The sequence below is a fragment of the Lithobates pipiens genome, unplaced genomic scaffold (assembly GCF_037356315.1).
Source record: "Lithobates pipiens isolate NorthernLeopardFrog02 unplaced genomic scaffold, aLitPip1_a1.2 Scaffold_23, whole genome shotgun sequence".
Taxonomy (NCBI): Eukaryota; Metazoa; Chordata; class Amphibia; order Anura; family Ranidae; genus Lithobates; species Lithobates pipiens.
This window is the reverse complement of record NW_027507785.1, coordinates 172,309,788-172,326,510: the sequence shown is the minus strand read 5'-3', so window position 1 is coordinate 172,326,510 and position 16,723 is coordinate 172,309,788. Positions and strand designations below refer to the sequence as shown.

Sequence of the window (16,723 nt, the reverse complement as noted above, 5' to 3'; positions counted from 1 at the left end):
TTAATGTTGAATCGAGTTGTGAGTTCAAATCGATTTTTTTGTTTTTTTCCCCTTCAGAGTTTCCATAGCAGGGGGTGTGTCTGGAATGCCACTTGACTCTGGGAGCAGACATGTGCGCTGTGTCTGAGGCTCTGAGCTCCCCTTCGGTGCAATCCTCCTATTAATCCTCCTATTATTGCCCTCACACACACGACCATCCTGTGTCCCCTAGCCTCTCCGGTGTGTGACCGTGTGCAGGGCAGAAGCTGTTGAACTGTTAGTCAGCCGCCCGCGATCCTGACCATCATGGACTAGACCGAAGCCATATAGGCTTTCTTTCTGAACATATGCAGCCGTTTTTTTTACATTTTACAATAAGAGTGAACAATACCATATTAGGGCCTGAGTCTGCAGACTTTAGGCTTCTTTTGATGCCACCACTTTGACATCAGTTTAATCATTTACAATTCACTTGCAGGTGGAATTTTACCTGCCAATGAGTGACTGGCCTACATTGGACCTGCTTCAAGCACGTTTTGCATTCCCACAGCCATATTTTATATAATATATATATTATATATATACACACACACACACACACACAAAACAACATGGCAGAAACAGCCGGCGAAAATCGCCCAGCCCTAATCAGAGCCCAAAATGACGCTATACCGGTACCTTTGCAATAAATGATGTATGTCACCAACTATCATGTACCAGTAATTTACTGTATTGTATGGTTTTTATATTTGTATGGTTCATAACCTTAATAAAAAAGATTGTAAAAGAAATTGGGCAGGTCCCGGCAAAAATCGGTCAAATTTAGATCCACGTATGTCTAGCCTTACAGACTCTTCTTAAAATGATTCACTGTCTGATACAGCCCCCTCTGTATGTGCATGCAGTAATCCTTATGCCGTGTACACACGATCAAACAAGCGGGTGGAAAAGTCCGGCAAACTCAAGTCCGCCGGACAATCCCCGCGTGTGTAGGCTCCGGCATACTTTTTTGACCCGAAAGTACGGCGGACTTAGAAAGTAGTTTTGCACTCCAATCTTCCCGCCGGACTCGCATTTCGGCGGACAATCCGGCCGTGTGTGTGCCAGTCCGCCGTACTTTTGAAATGAACGGACTTTTCCCACCCGGAGAAAAGTCCGCTCATTTTGAGCGGGTCTCCAGGTAGGCGGGGCCTGCGAAGGAGACGCCGCTAGCCCCGCCACCTGGTATGGACTTAAAGGGGAACCCCAACGCCGAAAAAAATCGGCGTGGGGGTCCCCCCAAGTCCACAACAGACCCCGACAACCAACGGCCAGGGTTGTCGGGAAGAGGCCCTTGTCCTCATCAACATGGGGACAAGGTGCTTTGGGGTGAGGGGGGCGCGCGGCCCCCACTTCCCCAAGGCACCCCCCATGTTGAGGGAACGCGGCCTGGCATGGCTCAGGAGGGGGGGGGGGCGCTCGCTCGCCCCTCCTCTCCTGGCCGGCCAGGTAGCGTGCTCGGACAAGGGTCTGTTGTGGACTTGGGGGGACCCGACGGCGATTTTTTTTTTGGGCGTTGGGGTTCCCCTTTAAGTCCATACCAGGTGGCGGGGCCAGCGACGTCTCCTTCGCGGGCCCCGCCTACCTGGAGACGCGCTCGAAATGAGCGGACTTTCCTCCGCGTGCGTGGGCGAGTCCATTCAGTAGGGCGGATAGTACGGCGGACTTAGTACGCCGTATTAGTCCGCTGAAAAAGTGCCGTGTGTGGGCAAGTAGCCCGTTTGGAAAGTCCGGCGGACAGTCTGGCGGGAAGTCCGCCAGCAGTCTGGCGGGAAGTCCGCCAAACTAAGTCCGTCGGATAGACGGCTACGTGTGTACGCGGCTTTATTCAAGCCAAAAGTTTGTACTCCTATCAGGACAAAAGGACTACCCACACTTTATGGTATCTGAATGGAGATGACCATGTCTGGGAGGAGTCAGGTGCAACAGTAAAGAATTTGATAACATACTGCAGAAGAGTACAAGTCTTTGAGGAAGGGCAGTGGATAATCACAAGACATCAACTATTTGTAATACGCAATTACACGTTACAATACTTTGTCTTATACCCCAATAAAAAAGGCACAGTTCATTTCAGGGATTCCAAGATGAATTGCAGCATCACAAAAAACATTAAAATGTTGGAAATGGAAAAGTAAAAATGATCTACATAGCAAAAAATAAATCTATCACTGTAATTTGTTGCAATCTGTTATTCAAGGCTTACATAGTTACATAGGTTTCAGTGTTTGTTTGGGATATTCTTTACAAAATGTTAAATCCATTTGGAGCCATAAAAAAGGCACATCAACTGTACAGTATGGTTTAAGAACATTATCAGCATTTTTGTTGATGCTGGTAGAAAAATGTGTGTGCGACTTCCTAAAAGAGCACGCCTGAGCTCATCCTTACTGAAGACCAGGTAGCAGCCTGAAAAATCTGAGCCTCAGATATCTGATGGCGAAAAGCCCAGGAGGTTCCTATACCCCTGGTAGAATGAGCTCTCACCCTAAAGGGAGGAGCCTTAAGTTTCAGACTATAGGCCTGAATGACCAACTGGCAATGGAAGCTGCCTGCCCCTTCTGGTAAAACAAAAAAGGAGTCTGTTCCCCGGATCTCCACAGATCTAGGCAAATAGACTGACTGCCCAGACAACGTTCAAGGAATGCAGTCGTCTCTCTTCCGCCGGAGGGAGAGAGAGAGAAAAAAAAAAGAGAAGGCGGCAAAACAATGTCCCGATTTAAAATGAAAGGCCGACACCACTTTTGTCAAAAAGGATGGAACAGGTTGTACCATGACCTTGTTGTGGTGAAGGATCAAGTAAGGCTCCTTGCACGAAAGGGCCGCCAACACCCTTCTAGCCGAGGTAATGGCCATCATCGGGAAGGCTAGCTTGCGTGACAGCAAGACCAATGGAATTTCCTTGATAGGCTCAAAGGGTTGTTTCTGTAACACAGGCAGCACCAAATTTAAGTCCCAAAAACGCATAGGGGACCTAATGGGGGGGAAGCAAACAAGTTGCCCCCTGCATAAAAAGGTTCGGACCAGTGAATGGGAGGCTAAAAGGTTTTTGGAAGAATATTGTTAGGGCCGAAAAAGGACCTCTGATTGTACTCAAAGCCAATCTGATTTCCACAGTCCACTGTACAGTGCCTTGCAAAAGTATTCACCTCCCTTGGCTTTTTACCTATTTTGTTACATTACAGCCTTAGTTCAATGTTTTAATCTGAATTATATGTGATAGATCAGAACACAAAAGTCTAATTTGGTGAAGTAAAATTAGAATAATATATACACAAAACTATTTTTCAGAAATAAAAAACTAATACTTGGCATGTGTGTATGTTATGAAGCCCATAAAAAGCTCTGGTACAACCAATTACCTTCAAAAGTCACATAATTAGTGAAACGATGTCCCCCTGTGTGCAATATAAGTGTCACATGACCATGTCATTACATATACACACCTTTTTGAAAGGCCCCAGAGGCTGCAACATCTAAGCAAGAGGCACCACTAACCAAACACTGCCATCATGACCAAGTAATTCTCCAAACAAGTAAGGGACAATATTGTTGAGAAGTACAAGTCCAGGTTAGGTTATAAAAAATAAAATAATAAACAATTTTTGATTATCCCTAGGAGCACCATCAAATCTATCATAACAAAATGGAAAGAACATGGCACAACAGCAAATCTGGCAAGAGACTGCCGCCCACCAAAACTCACGGACCAGGCAAAACATGTACCACCGTGTGTGATTTGAGGCTAGGACGGAGGTTCATCTTCCAGCAGGACAATGGCCCCAAACACACTACTAAAGCAACACTTGCGTGGTTTTAGGGGAAACATGCAAATGTGTTGGAATGGGCTAGTCAATGCCCAGACCTCAATCCAATAGAAAATCTGGTCAGACAAAGATTACTGCTCACAAGCGCAAACCATCCAACTTGAAGAGCCGGAGCAGTTTTGCAAGGAGGAATGGCAAAAATCCCAGTGGCAAGCTCAGAGGCTTATCCAAAGAGACTTGTAGCTGTGATAGCCGCAAAAGGTGGGTTTATAAAGTATTGACTTTAGGTGGGTGAATAGCACATCGACTTTGTTATTTTGTTTTATTTGTTTGCTTCACAATTAAAAATCGAATTAAAAATCCCCCCCCCCCCCCCGTCTATTGCCTCATGAAGACTGGGGAGAAGAATAAGAATAAATTCAATAGCTTTGCTATCTCCCCATCCTTTGTAACCAGATGTCGTTCCTCATTCTTTATGGGGCCAATATGGTCCGTCCTCCTTTTTTACTGTTTACATGCTTAAAGAATTTCTTGGGATTTTTTTCTGCTCTCCTCTATGTGTTTTTCATGTTCTATCTTAGCCATCCTTATTGCACCCTTACATTTCTTGTTGCATTCTTTAAATGCCGATGATGATCCCTCAACTTTGTATTTTTTGAAGGCCTTCTCCTTTGCTTTTATATGCATTTTTGCCCTGGAGTTAAGCCATCCAGGACTTTTGTTCGCTCTTATGTCAACAGGGTTCTTCAAGCTCTGTGTGTTATCCACCGGACAAGTTAAGTTCTTGTTCAAGGAAGAGACTGCCGCATCTACGGCTGGCATGCCTATTAAGGAGGAAAGAAAATACTGTCAGGATGTTCACAATCAGCATACACCACCTGTTCCAACAGTGGATGCAAGGGAAAAGCCTGTGCGGCCTGAGGAGGCCTCAGGGACTTCAAACCTCTGTAGGAGGCAACGTAAAAGGCAGAACAAACCATCTTGGTAAGAGTCTGGATCAAAAGCCTCTGCGAATGAGAGGCAGACACCAACTGGACATCAACTGGCCCAGATTGCTCAGAAGCAGGACTCATCTGCCAGCCCCTCCACTCAATCCTTGGCAATTAGCTCTTCACTATCCTCAACCCATTCCTGCTCCAATGGAGGTAATGGAGGCAATCATATCATCAATCCTGTGCTCTAACCCATCTAGGGCTGAGGAAGGTTCATCCTTGGTGAACAAGGGTGAAGCAGCAACGTTGACTGTAGGCACAATACCAGACATGCACAGCGGCTCAGACTGCCCGGAAGCCTCTGGTCTCAGGGGATACAACACTAGGGATACTACTAGGCTCCTCAGGAACTACTGTTGACATAGATATGCCTTTCCCTGTAGTGAAAACCCTGTTCCTCTTTTTTGAAGACATTGCAAGCTATAAAAAGGGAGTACCTAGGTTTTGTAATTACCCCTTAATAGGGCTCACCAAGCCCCTCTGCAACAATCCTGCTAAGCACCTTAGCCTGCCAAGCAACACCTGGTGACTCACGTGACCCGGCTAAGGAGAAACGAGCCGCTGAAAATGCCTGGTTCAGAGCCTGCTCTCTGTTCCATGGCTGCCTTCTGGAAGCACCACATGCTTGGCATACACAACTTAAATAAGCTGGCTGTGTGCCGGGACATTCTGCACGTGCGCGGTCCCGGCGAACTGGCGCGGCTGTATTCACATGACGTCAATCTTCATGTGCCCAGATTAGGCTACACTGCATGCGCAGCTCCAAGTGAGCACAACGCCTGTGGCGAAGCCAATAACTGCAAACTGCTAAATATTTTGGCGAACGCACGTGCGCCATGACGAACAAAGATGTGCAATGGTGCACCCTCATGCGCGGACCATCATTTAAAAAGGATAAAAAAATAAAGAAAGTGTACTCTTTGCAAACACCCACAGCTAGCCCAAAAACTCCCCCCTGTGGTCACCGCACACAGGGGTCCAGCCTCTAGCTAGCTTGACTGATTGTTACAATCACTGGAGGCACCCCACAATAAGTAAATAAAGCCCCATACACACTTATCAGATTTTCTGCTGACTTTTTCCTTCAGATTTACCAAAACCATGTAGTACAAGGGCCTGCCTTATTACATACAAATTGAAATTCCTAAGGTTTGACCTCATATTATATGGTTTTGGTAAATCTGAAGGAAAAACTCAACAGAAAAACTGATAGTGTTTATGGGGCTTTTGGGTGTTTCACTTACCTGTCCAGGTGCAGGGCAGCCTTAGAAGCTAAGAGCCCATTCTTCAACCATTACTGGGTGAAGGACTGAGTATCCTTTCAAGTATTAAGGTCCACTCCCTTGGACCTCTATAGCACCCTGCAGGAATGCCTTAGCTCAGTGGTGTCCAGGATTCCAGCTGGTGTCCAGGTCCAGCGCCCGGAGGTCGCATTACAGGCAAAACCTCGCCGGATCCTTGCGTCTTCTTTGCGAGGCTCAGGTACCAGTTATCTAAGCCTGTGTCAAATAGATCCGATCGGTCAACTCCTTGATTCATTTAAGAACAGTTTGTGGGACTAAAGACCTGGAGCTCAGGGAGCTCAAGAAAACGTGCCCATCTAATTTGCAGACACTGGTAAAAAAAAAAAAAAAAAAAAAAGCTGAAGTGCTTCCTGTATGGGAGGGGTTATGCAGGGAATCACTTCCTAAGACCTATGGTCTACCAGTGTCCATTCATCTAGAGATGGCCTATAACCCAGTAGGTAATGAATAATAGCCTAACTCTGTGTCCCGTGATGTATGATAAAGAAATATACCAATATATGAAGGAGGGGTCTTAAAAATAATGATTTCAAATATATTGTGTTCAGTTAACTGTATTAATGCACACATTGATAATATGTACTGCATGCAAAGCTGACATGTGACACATCAACAACTAAGTCTTTATATATGTTCTTGGCAATGATGTGGAGGATAGATAGATAGATAGATAGATAGATACACTGGGTGCATGGGCAATTACATGGCACATTAGGTTTGAATGTAGATAAGTTGGGGCTAAAAGTGTGCATGCATCATAACACCCCCCCCCCCCCCCCACACACACACACACGCACACGCACACACACACACGCACACACACGCGCACGCTTGAGATAATTAGAGCGGCCTTAATCTCAGTGCTATTTTTCCATTTATTGGCTATGACTGTATGTATATTTAAAAATATCATTTTTTTTTTTTTTTTAAATGGAGAAACAAAAATATATAATTGAGACCAAAAGTTGGAAAGAAACCAGAATATGAATCATAAAGTTTGCCTAAATACTTTGAAAAACTATTAAAAAGAAGAATCTTACAAAAAAAAATTAGAAGGCAAACAACTAACTGAGAAGCCGCAGGACAGGATAGTACAAGTGTACGATTGACGAAACAAGGAGGGCTGACTTAAAGTGGTTCTAAAGCCTCAAGGTTTTTTACCTTAATGCAGTCTATGCATTAAGGTAAAAAAAGCACAGGAGATGCCCACCCGTCCCCCCACCCCCTATTCTTACCCGAGCCTGATCCTATCCAGCAATGTGCACAAGAGCAGCGGATCTCCCATCTGTCTCCCTACTCATTGGGCAAATTGATAGCAGAAGCAACCATTGGTTCCCGCTGCGGAGTCTCTCAGTCTGTGTCAATAGACACAGACTGGGCGGGTCGGGAGAAAGCACTAGTCGAAGAGGAGGGGCCTGGAGGTACGACGGTGGACCTTTAGAAAAAGGTGGATCAGGGCTGCTCTGTTCAAAACCATTGCACATAGCAGGTAAGTATGACATGTTTATTATTTTAGTTAAAAAAAAAAATGAAGCTTTAATATCACTTTAATGATGTTTCTACATGAACGAATGAGGGGGTTCATGGAAGGAGGTCATAACTTGCACTACACAGCCAACAAAAACAAAAAGGTTTAAATTGTCAAGGGACTGATGACAGGTTTTTACATAACTAAAACCTCCAATTATTTAGAACCAAAGAAAGTTCCCATGTTTGTCTCGGATCTGCAATTGCCATGGTACTGGACATGTGATCAGCTCTGACATCAGCCATTGGATAGGTTTTTAAATCAGTTGACAGCACATGCCAAAATGATAGTTACCATTCACAGCATGCCTTGAATGTAACGGTTCTGGAAAACCATTAAACTGATGTGTTTATTTCCTCTTTTATACGGCAATCCTGTACATACGATTCTAGCAGAGGGCTTTTTGGTTCCTTGGGGTCCACTCACCATAACATGATTGGTTAATTTGTCTCAGTCTATAGTCCATAAAAATAATTTTAAATCATAAACACCTGGCATAATATTAACATATGCATGAATATAACATTGCAACAAATTCCTTACCGGCACAAACTGTGATGAAGAGGTTGGTGAATCAATAGACAAAGGAGACTGAACAGAACAGCTGGAAGATGCACAAGATAGGGGATCTGGATTGTTCCAATCTCCTATAAAGAAATGACATGCATAATTCACAAGTCTGGTTTTCTCAGGTTTTAGTGTGATTTCCACACCTTAGTTGTCTCATACTGCTCATTTTTTTAAATCACAAAGACGCATCACACACTTTAAATTATTAATTTGTATTTAATGTTATTTTACCACTGCCAACAGGGCTGAACGAAAAAAAAAACGGACAGCTCTGGAGGAGCTGCAGTACTAACAATGTGATGTTAGTACATCTATCTCCCCTGCTGTGCTATTGTGTTCTGAACACTTCAGTCACTACTCTCATTCATTGCCTGAGAGCACTAATCAGGAGCCGATTGGCAGACCTGTTTCGATCCCGCCCCATCCAACCGTCTACAGTACACACGGGCCAAATGTTGGCCAGTCTCTATTGAACCGGCCGATGCCGCATTTGGCCCATGTGCACTTGGCTTAAGAGGGGGGAGGGGAAAAGACACGCACCCCAGTAACTGTAATAAAAAAGGTACACTTTCAAAATGGTTTTAAATTGCCATTTCATTACTTATCTCCAGAGGAGCGGCGAACAAACACTATGTGATAATAGTGACAGGTCCATTTTATGGAAACACCAGGAATTACCAATTGAAAATAAAAAAATTAAAAGTGGAAAAGAAAAAAAAACAACACGTCATCACAGCAAATAACTAGCAGGTTATATATTATGTTTTTGTTCCTGGATTTATTCTGTAACTATTCCAACATTCAATGAATGAAAAGAAAATATATTTTTCTTACTTACACTTCACATAAATTTTCAGCTATACATTTTTTAAATAAAATGTAAAACTTCATACCTGTGAAACATTGCTCATTCAGTTGGTGAGAATTCCAAGACATTAGGTCTGCAGTAAAGTCCAAATTATCAAAATTGTCCGCCTTTAACACACACACACACAAAAAAAAGAAATTTTAGTGCCCGTTGAACAATGTTAGACAAAACCTGATTACTATCCATATGTTGAATACTGTTATGTGGGGAAAAAATAAAACAGGCTGGTTAAATATTTATTACTTGTAAGCAGAGAAAAAAGTTTTAGTATGATCATTACACAGTGGCCATGCTGCTGAGCTTCCAAACATGCTCTTATGCTGTAATATAGAACAGTTATCATTAAATGCATGCATGCTAAGTAATGTTTAAACTGCATCTCTAGGCAAAACTAAGTTTTGGATAAAGTGAGAAAAGGCATTTTACTACTGTGAGATCCCATCAGGAAAATGTACCAGTCTATAATGATGACCACCTATCACTAAGAAATGCAAAATGTTAGAATTGTCCCGAGAGGGGGAATCCTCGTAATGTGAGCACATAACCCTGATACAGCAATCCACTAGTAGAAATCTCCCAAAGTGAGTGGAAGTCCTCTACATTCCTGCAGAATCTGACAGGAAGTGATGTTTCCTTTCAGAGTACCAACAAAAAAAAACTGTCAGGGTTTTAAACCTTTCCTACTCTATGAAAAATGAAATATAAGGATTTGGCTGAAGTACATTTTAAGTGTAACACTTGCTGGTGGATTATTACCTTTCATAGAAATCACAATAGCCCTCCTGATAATGCTTTATCCCCCGATTCTCCAGTCAAAAGGATTGCAGCTTCTTGGTTCAGGCATCCTTTAGGCCAGTATCTATTTCCTAGACTGAGATTCTGGCTCTGAGATAGTCAAGTATATCCTGATGTCTGTACCAGTTTCCATTTGTGTCCACAAATGTATGACACAGATCAGCCACAGCCTGCAACCACTCACCCTATAGCTTTTGCTACAAAATAACACAAAAAAGACCACTGAGGGAAAGGAAACAAAATTCTTACTTTTGCCTGCAGCTAACATTGTCTCAACCTAAGCATAGGCACCTAACTGGAGCTCAGTGACTGCTTTTAAAAAAAGGACACTTCACACAAATGATTTCATAGAGGTTTATACTTCGTGTTTTTTTTTTTTTTTTTTTTTTTTTTTTTAAGACTGGAAGAGAATATATAAAATAATTAAAACAGCCATCCTTACTGACTACTTCTATTCAAGTAAACAAAATATATTCTATTCTAAATATGTATACTTGCACTAACAGTGAAATGTGAAAAAGGAAGTAAAAAAATAAATAGTGCGCCTCTTCTGTACACAAGGTGCGATTCACTTGTCAAACAAGACGAGTTGATGTAATTTCCGGTTCCGAGACCAAGCAGCATTTCCCATTTTCAGCCTCTTGACATTTCATGCCTGTTTTTATCCTGCATTTTTAAAGTATCCATTCGTACTTTGGCAGTAAGTTTATTGCGCAATGGTACTTCACTCCTAGTTCCCTCCTTTTATTTCATTTTGGGTATTAATATCTTGGATGATTATCTTGTGCATGTGAGATCTGCCTGGTGAATTGATGTAAAGCTGCCATCCCTGACCATCATTTTAAGCTTGTAACGACCCCTAGACTGAAAAGTTAAGGGTCCATTCCATCCAGTGAGTAAGGACATAAGGTGGGGGTGTTTGCGCACCTTGAAGTTTTTGGAGCACATTGTTCACTTTTGGACATTGGAAAGTCACTTATTATTGTATATTATCTATGTTATGAATGCAAGCACATGATTGAATAATAAAATCGGCAGAGCTTCCCCTCACTTCAGATCTACCCCTCAGATTTACAGCGACTACACTTCCAAGTGCACTTTCAGTGCAATTTCAAGTGCACTTTGCACTTGTAGTGCAAAGTGGATTTGCCTTTTGTAAATAACACCCATTGTGTCTATTAGTAGTGGTTATTGAATGCTTCAAGGTGTGTCAGCTAGTGTCAGCACTGCAGGGATCTGTGGCTTCACCCTCCAGCTGGTATATCACTACTGTGTCCTATGACGACATAGCAGCCGTCATAGCACAGCATGGACATACTGACACACTCGAAAGTATCAGATAGCTTTTTTTTCTCAGCTGCTGCAAGAAAACAAGCCTCTGACTCCGCTTGCTCTAGAGATAAGAACTTAATATCTTCCTTTGCAGGCTTCTGCCTAATTTATTTTTTTATCCTAGTGACAGAGTCTCCATTTTAAACGCAGCTCTACAACAACTTAAGAAAATAAAGAATATGCTCCTGCAGAAGCAGACTGTTCTTACATATGAACTATCAATTTTTAGCACGGTTGGTAAGAGAATTAAGAGAATCAGGTGCCATACGCATTTGAAAATGTCAGTTTCAGGCTCGGATCACATTGGAACGCACTGATCATCAGTGCAGACCCATCCAGAATGCCCACTAGAGCCCACCAGGGAAACCAATCAATGGCCATTAAAAATGGCAATCTTTTCCCATCAGTGATCACCCATCAATGACTCCTAATCACTGCCCACCAGTGCCGCCCGTCAGCGGTGCTTAGTCGGTGCCGCTATATCGTCAGTGCAGCCTTATCAGTGAAGGAGGAGGAAGGGAAAAAAAAAAAAGAAAAAAAAACCCACACACCACGTACTTATTTAAAAAGTTTTAAACACAAAACAAATAAATTTTTTTTTCCTTTTCTGTCTTTTTTTTTCCCATTTTTATTTGTAGGCATAAGATAAAAAACCCAGTGGTGATCAAATATCACCAAAAGTAAGCTCTATGTGTGGGGGAAAACAAAAGAAATATTTAGTTTGAGTACAGCGCCGCATGACCGCGTAATTGTCATTCAAAAAGTAACAGTGCTGAAAGTTGGCCTGGACAGGAAGGGGGTGAAAATAGGGGTGCACCGAATGGGGTTTTTAGTGCCGAAATCGATACTGAAAATGAAAAATACACTAGGCGGAAAACCGAAAATTAGTGTTTTAAAATTTTTGTTCTCACCGCAAAATCCTTTTCTCTGAAGTTCATTGACGGACACAGCTCCAGTAATCTTGACCGTAGGGTTATTACACCACCTTCAGGAGAGGACTAGTCAGAACATGTAATACATGTGAAACACAAGAGAACTGTACAGTTCCACCCAGGGGGCGGTCCCTCTGATAACAACCCCTCAGCCTGCTTCCTGCAGCTCAGTACGTAAACAAGCAGTATAACGTAAACCAATAGGAGGGGAGGGTGCTGTGTCCGTCAATGAACTTTAGAGAAAAAGATTTTACGGCGAGTACAAAAATCCTATTTTCTCTTTCGTTTATTGACAGACACAGCTCCAGTAATCTTGACCGTAGGGACGTCCCCAAGCAGTATCATAATGAGGGGTGGGAACAGCAACATAACTTCACCCACAACCAGAGGTGCTCCCTAACGGGGGAGCCACCATCTGAACCAACTGCATCAGAACTTACGGTTAACATATCCAACACAGTGCATTGGCATTAAAAAAAAAAAAAGAGGTAACTTTCTCTTCAGAAAGAGTGTAAAATTGCAACATTACATGGCCGCCTGCAACACTGCGGCCAAAGCAGGCATCCGAGGCTGCTCATACATCAACTTTGTAGAACTTTGTAAAAGTGTGAATGGATGACCAAGTCGCCGCCTTACACACCTGAGAGACTGATGTTTGATGTCGGAAGGCCCAAGAGGTCCCAATTGCCCTGGTGGAAAGGGCCGTGACAGAAAAGGGGGGCACCTGACCCCTTCAAGGCACAAGCCTGGACCACGATCTGTCTGATCCACCTGGAAATGGTGGATGACGAGACCACTGGTTCTTTTTTCGGACCAGCTACCGAAACGAAAAGAGAATCTGACTTCCGGAAGGGAGCTGTGGCAGACAGATATACCCTTAGAGCCCGGACCATGTCCAGGGAATGGAGGGCCACTTCCTTTAGAGTGTATCGGTTTTGGACGCAGAGATGGTAACACAATATCTTCATTGAGGTGAAAAGCCGAAATCACCTTCTGCAGAAAAGAAGGTTGCGGACGCAACACTATCTTACCCTTGTGGATAACTAGAAAGGGCGACTTGCAAGACAAGGCCGCCAGTTCCGAAACCCTCCTGGCAAATGTAATAGCCACCAGAAAGACCACTTTCTGAGAGAGTGTTAACAAAGGAATTTCCCTGATGTTCTCAAGCGGCGGTTTCTGAAGTGCCGATAACACCAGGTTCAGATCCCACAGAGGTAAGGGTGGACCCACCGGAGGGACTACATGCCGGACCCATTGTACAAAAGGTGCTCACTAAAGAGTGAGACGCCAGTGGTCATTGGAAAAAGGACAGCCAAGGCTGATATCTGTCCCTTGATGGTGCTTAAAGCCAGTATCTGGCCCACTCCTCGCTGTAAGAACAGCAGGATCCTTGTAACGGAATAGTTGTGCGGACGCTACCTCATCTCCTCACACATGGAGATATAAGCCTTCCATGTACGATGGTATATCTTGCGAGAAGATTTTCGTGCCCTCAACATAGTGTAAATCACCAAGTCAGACAGACCTCGGTTCCTTAGCACCTGGCTTTCAACAGCCACGGCATTAAAACCAGCGACAGTAAAGTAGGGTGGAGTATCGGAAGCATCCGTCACCAGGAGTACCAGGTTGGCGTATCAAGGATGCCGAGGCCAATCAATATTACTGGAATCCCCTCGGCCTCCACTCTGCCGAGCAGACGTGGTAACAGTTTTAGCGCCGTAAATCAGCCGGTACTGCTCCCATGGAGCCACCAACACATCTGACGCATCCGCCCAGGGATCGCTTGCCTTGGGCACGAACCTCCGCACCTTTAGATTGAGCAGAGAGGCCAGGAGATCCACATCTGGTGTGCCCCACCGCAGGCAAAGAAGCCTGAACACCACCAGATGCAGTGACCACTCTCCTGGGTCGAGCATCTGGCGACTTAGGTAGTCCGTCTGCCAGTTTTCTACTCCCGGGGTGTATATGGCTGACAGAGCGTGACCAGTGGTGTAGTCTGACTGGATTCTGAGACAACAAGGTCATCCGATCATCGACCATGTGGAGAGACATAGCCTGATCGCTCAAAGTTCGAGCACATTGATCGGCAACTGAGATTCCTCCCTCGACCAGAGGCCCTGGGTTGATTGTACTCCACCCCAGCCAGTCAGGCTGGCGTCCGTTGTGATCACTGTCCAATGAAGAGGTAGGAACCATTTCCCGGACCGAAGGGCCAGAGATCTCAGCCACCAGAGAAGAGAGTCCCTGACTAACTGGCTCACCTGAATCTGCCGATCCAGGGATAACGGATATTTGTCCCATTTTGTCTGGAGGGAGAAACTCTCACTTCCACAGAGTCCAGCAGTAAGTCTAGGTACTCCAAGCGCTGATTCGGTATGAGCATCGACTTTCTTAGGTTCGACAGTCACCCAAATTACTGCAGGGTTTGCATGGTGATCGCCACATCCTCCTTTAATTCTGAGGTGGAAGATGCTCTCAGAAGGCGATCGTCTAGGTAACCCACGATTGCGATCTCACATTGTCGCAACAACGCCAAAATTGGAGCCAATACCTTGGTAAAGACTCGGGGTGCTGAAGCCAAGCCAAAAGGGGAGAGCCACAAACTGGTAGTGGTCTTCCCCTACTGCAAATCGCCAGGGAATCTCCATGATGGAGTGCAGTGACTAAGGAGCGTACTGAATCCATTCTGAACCTCTGTACTTTCACAAACAAATTGAGGGCTTTTAGGTCCAAGATTGGACGTACCCCTTCCTTTTTGAGGACTACAAACAGATTGGAATAGAATCCCTGAAACCTTTCCATTTCTGGAACAGGCACTCTCACCGTGCGACTGAGCAGGTCCCTTACTGCCTCAGACAGGGCCTCCCGGAGTAAGGGTATGCTGGAGGGGAAAAAGCTGTTTGGTGGCCAAGAGAGGAACTCCATCTTGTCCACGGATGCTTCTGTCCCTCAGTAGTCGCCCTGTCGGACTGGGAGCGTTTTGCTGAAGTCCCGGGCAGACGAAAAAGCCTCTTGAGCGGAAAACGAGGGCCCTCGCCTGCGGCCTGGCTCCTTACTCTTCCTGGACTGTAGGAGCAAGGTGCTCTTCCCACCTGTGACATTCTTAAAGAGGAGGGCCGTTTAAAAAAAATAAAATAATTAAAAGTCAGCAGCTGCAAACACTGCAGTGTTTGCAGCTGCTGTCTTAATAAGCACACTTACCTGTCCAGGGTGCCCGCGATGTCGGCCGCCCGAGGCCGACCCGTCCCTCGGCTCTCGGGTCCCAGTGCCGCCATTCCTTCTAAGGGAAACAGGCAGTGGAGCCTTATGGCTTCACTGCCCGTTTCCTACTGCGCATGCGAGAGTCGCGCAGCGCTTTGTGAATGGGACGTGCTGTGTTCTGGAACACAGTTCCCAGAACACAGTGCGATCCATTACCCAGAAGACAATGCGACGAGGAGAGAAGAAAACATCTCCGCGGAGGAGGAAGAGGAAGATTAGGATTATGTGCCTAGCAACAGGCATTTCTGGTAAGTAAAAAAAAAATTTTTCTTCATTTTTTTTTTAGATTTTTTTGTAATTTTTAATATATTTTTTTTCAGGGTGGCCCTTCACTTTAATGTTATCCAGCGAGGCTCCAAATAGCCGCTCACCAAAGGAAGGGTAAATCTGTCAAGGCTTTTTTTTAGATGCCTGGTCCGCAGACCAGCATTTCAGCCAAATCAGGCGCCGCAGCACCACTGCTGAAACTGATGCTCTGGAGAGCAAGGGAAGCGTATCCAGGGCTGCATCACAGACTTACTTAAGGCCGTGCACTAACTGGTCTGCTAGTTCCACGCAGACAGGAGAGGCCTGCTGCTTCTCCAATTCACGGTGCAATAGTTTTGCCCACTCGGTAAGCGTCTGCCTCGGCCTTCCTGTCTGTAGGGTCTTTAAATGCAGGAGTCCCTTCTACCAGGATCGTGGTTACTTTATTTAACCTGGATACTGGGGGGTACACAACCAGGGGAGGCGACCGTTTTTATTTTATTTTTTTTAAGAAGAACACACAGCCATTCTTTTTGGGACCGAAAAGGTCCGTTTCGGGCTTCCCCATTGCTTGCATATGAACTTATCGAATTAAGGTGTTTCTGTATCTGACTTAGGTGTACAGACTGGCTTACGGGACCGCTACCTCAGCAGAGGATCCTGCCGCATCCTGCATTTTCAGGGTATCATGCACAGCTGTGATAAGTGCTCCAACTAGCGCTTTGTCTTGCACGGACCCGGAACCATCCTCACTGTCCGATCGGTCCTGGTCAGCATCCTCTGACACATCAGAGCAGGGGCTGCTGGTTACTCAGAAGTCTCTCCAGAGGACGGGGGCAGGGGCCGCTTTTTACCACCTTTGCGCCTGCACACCACCTCCACCCTGGCAACGAATGGTTCAAGGACCGCCAACAAAGCGTCAAAGGCACTGCACTGTTTGCAGACAAGCCAGTTGCAATTGCAGGGAGATCTGGAGAAGAAATGCCAGTTTCCGACACCATGCTGACCCACCCTGTCTGCCACTCCTGGGGACTTTTGGACTCAATGACACCCTCCTAGCTGCTACAGACTGAGGGGCCCCCACCACAGGACTCACCACCCTGACCAAGC

At 45.0% G+C, this 16,723-nt stretch overlaps 1 protein-coding gene across 2 annotated transcripts in view; it reads right to left on the bottom strand.

Annotated features, from left to right (window-relative positions):
* Positions 1 to 16,723, bottom strand: part of ATF6 (activating transcription factor 6) — a 190,994-nt gene that overhangs the window by 144,156 nt on the left and 30,115 nt on the right. For both annotated transcript variants that reach the window (XM_077452616.1, XM_077452618.1), the window contains exons 3-4: positions 9,073 to 9,154; positions 8,153 to 8,256 (exon numbers count right to left, since the gene is read on the bottom strand). In XM_077452616.1, the coding sequence (XP_077308742.1) occupies positions 8,153 to 8,256; positions 9,073 to 9,154 (186 nt within the window). The remainder of the gene's footprint in view (positions 1 to 8,152; positions 8,257 to 9,072; positions 9,155 to 16,723) is intronic.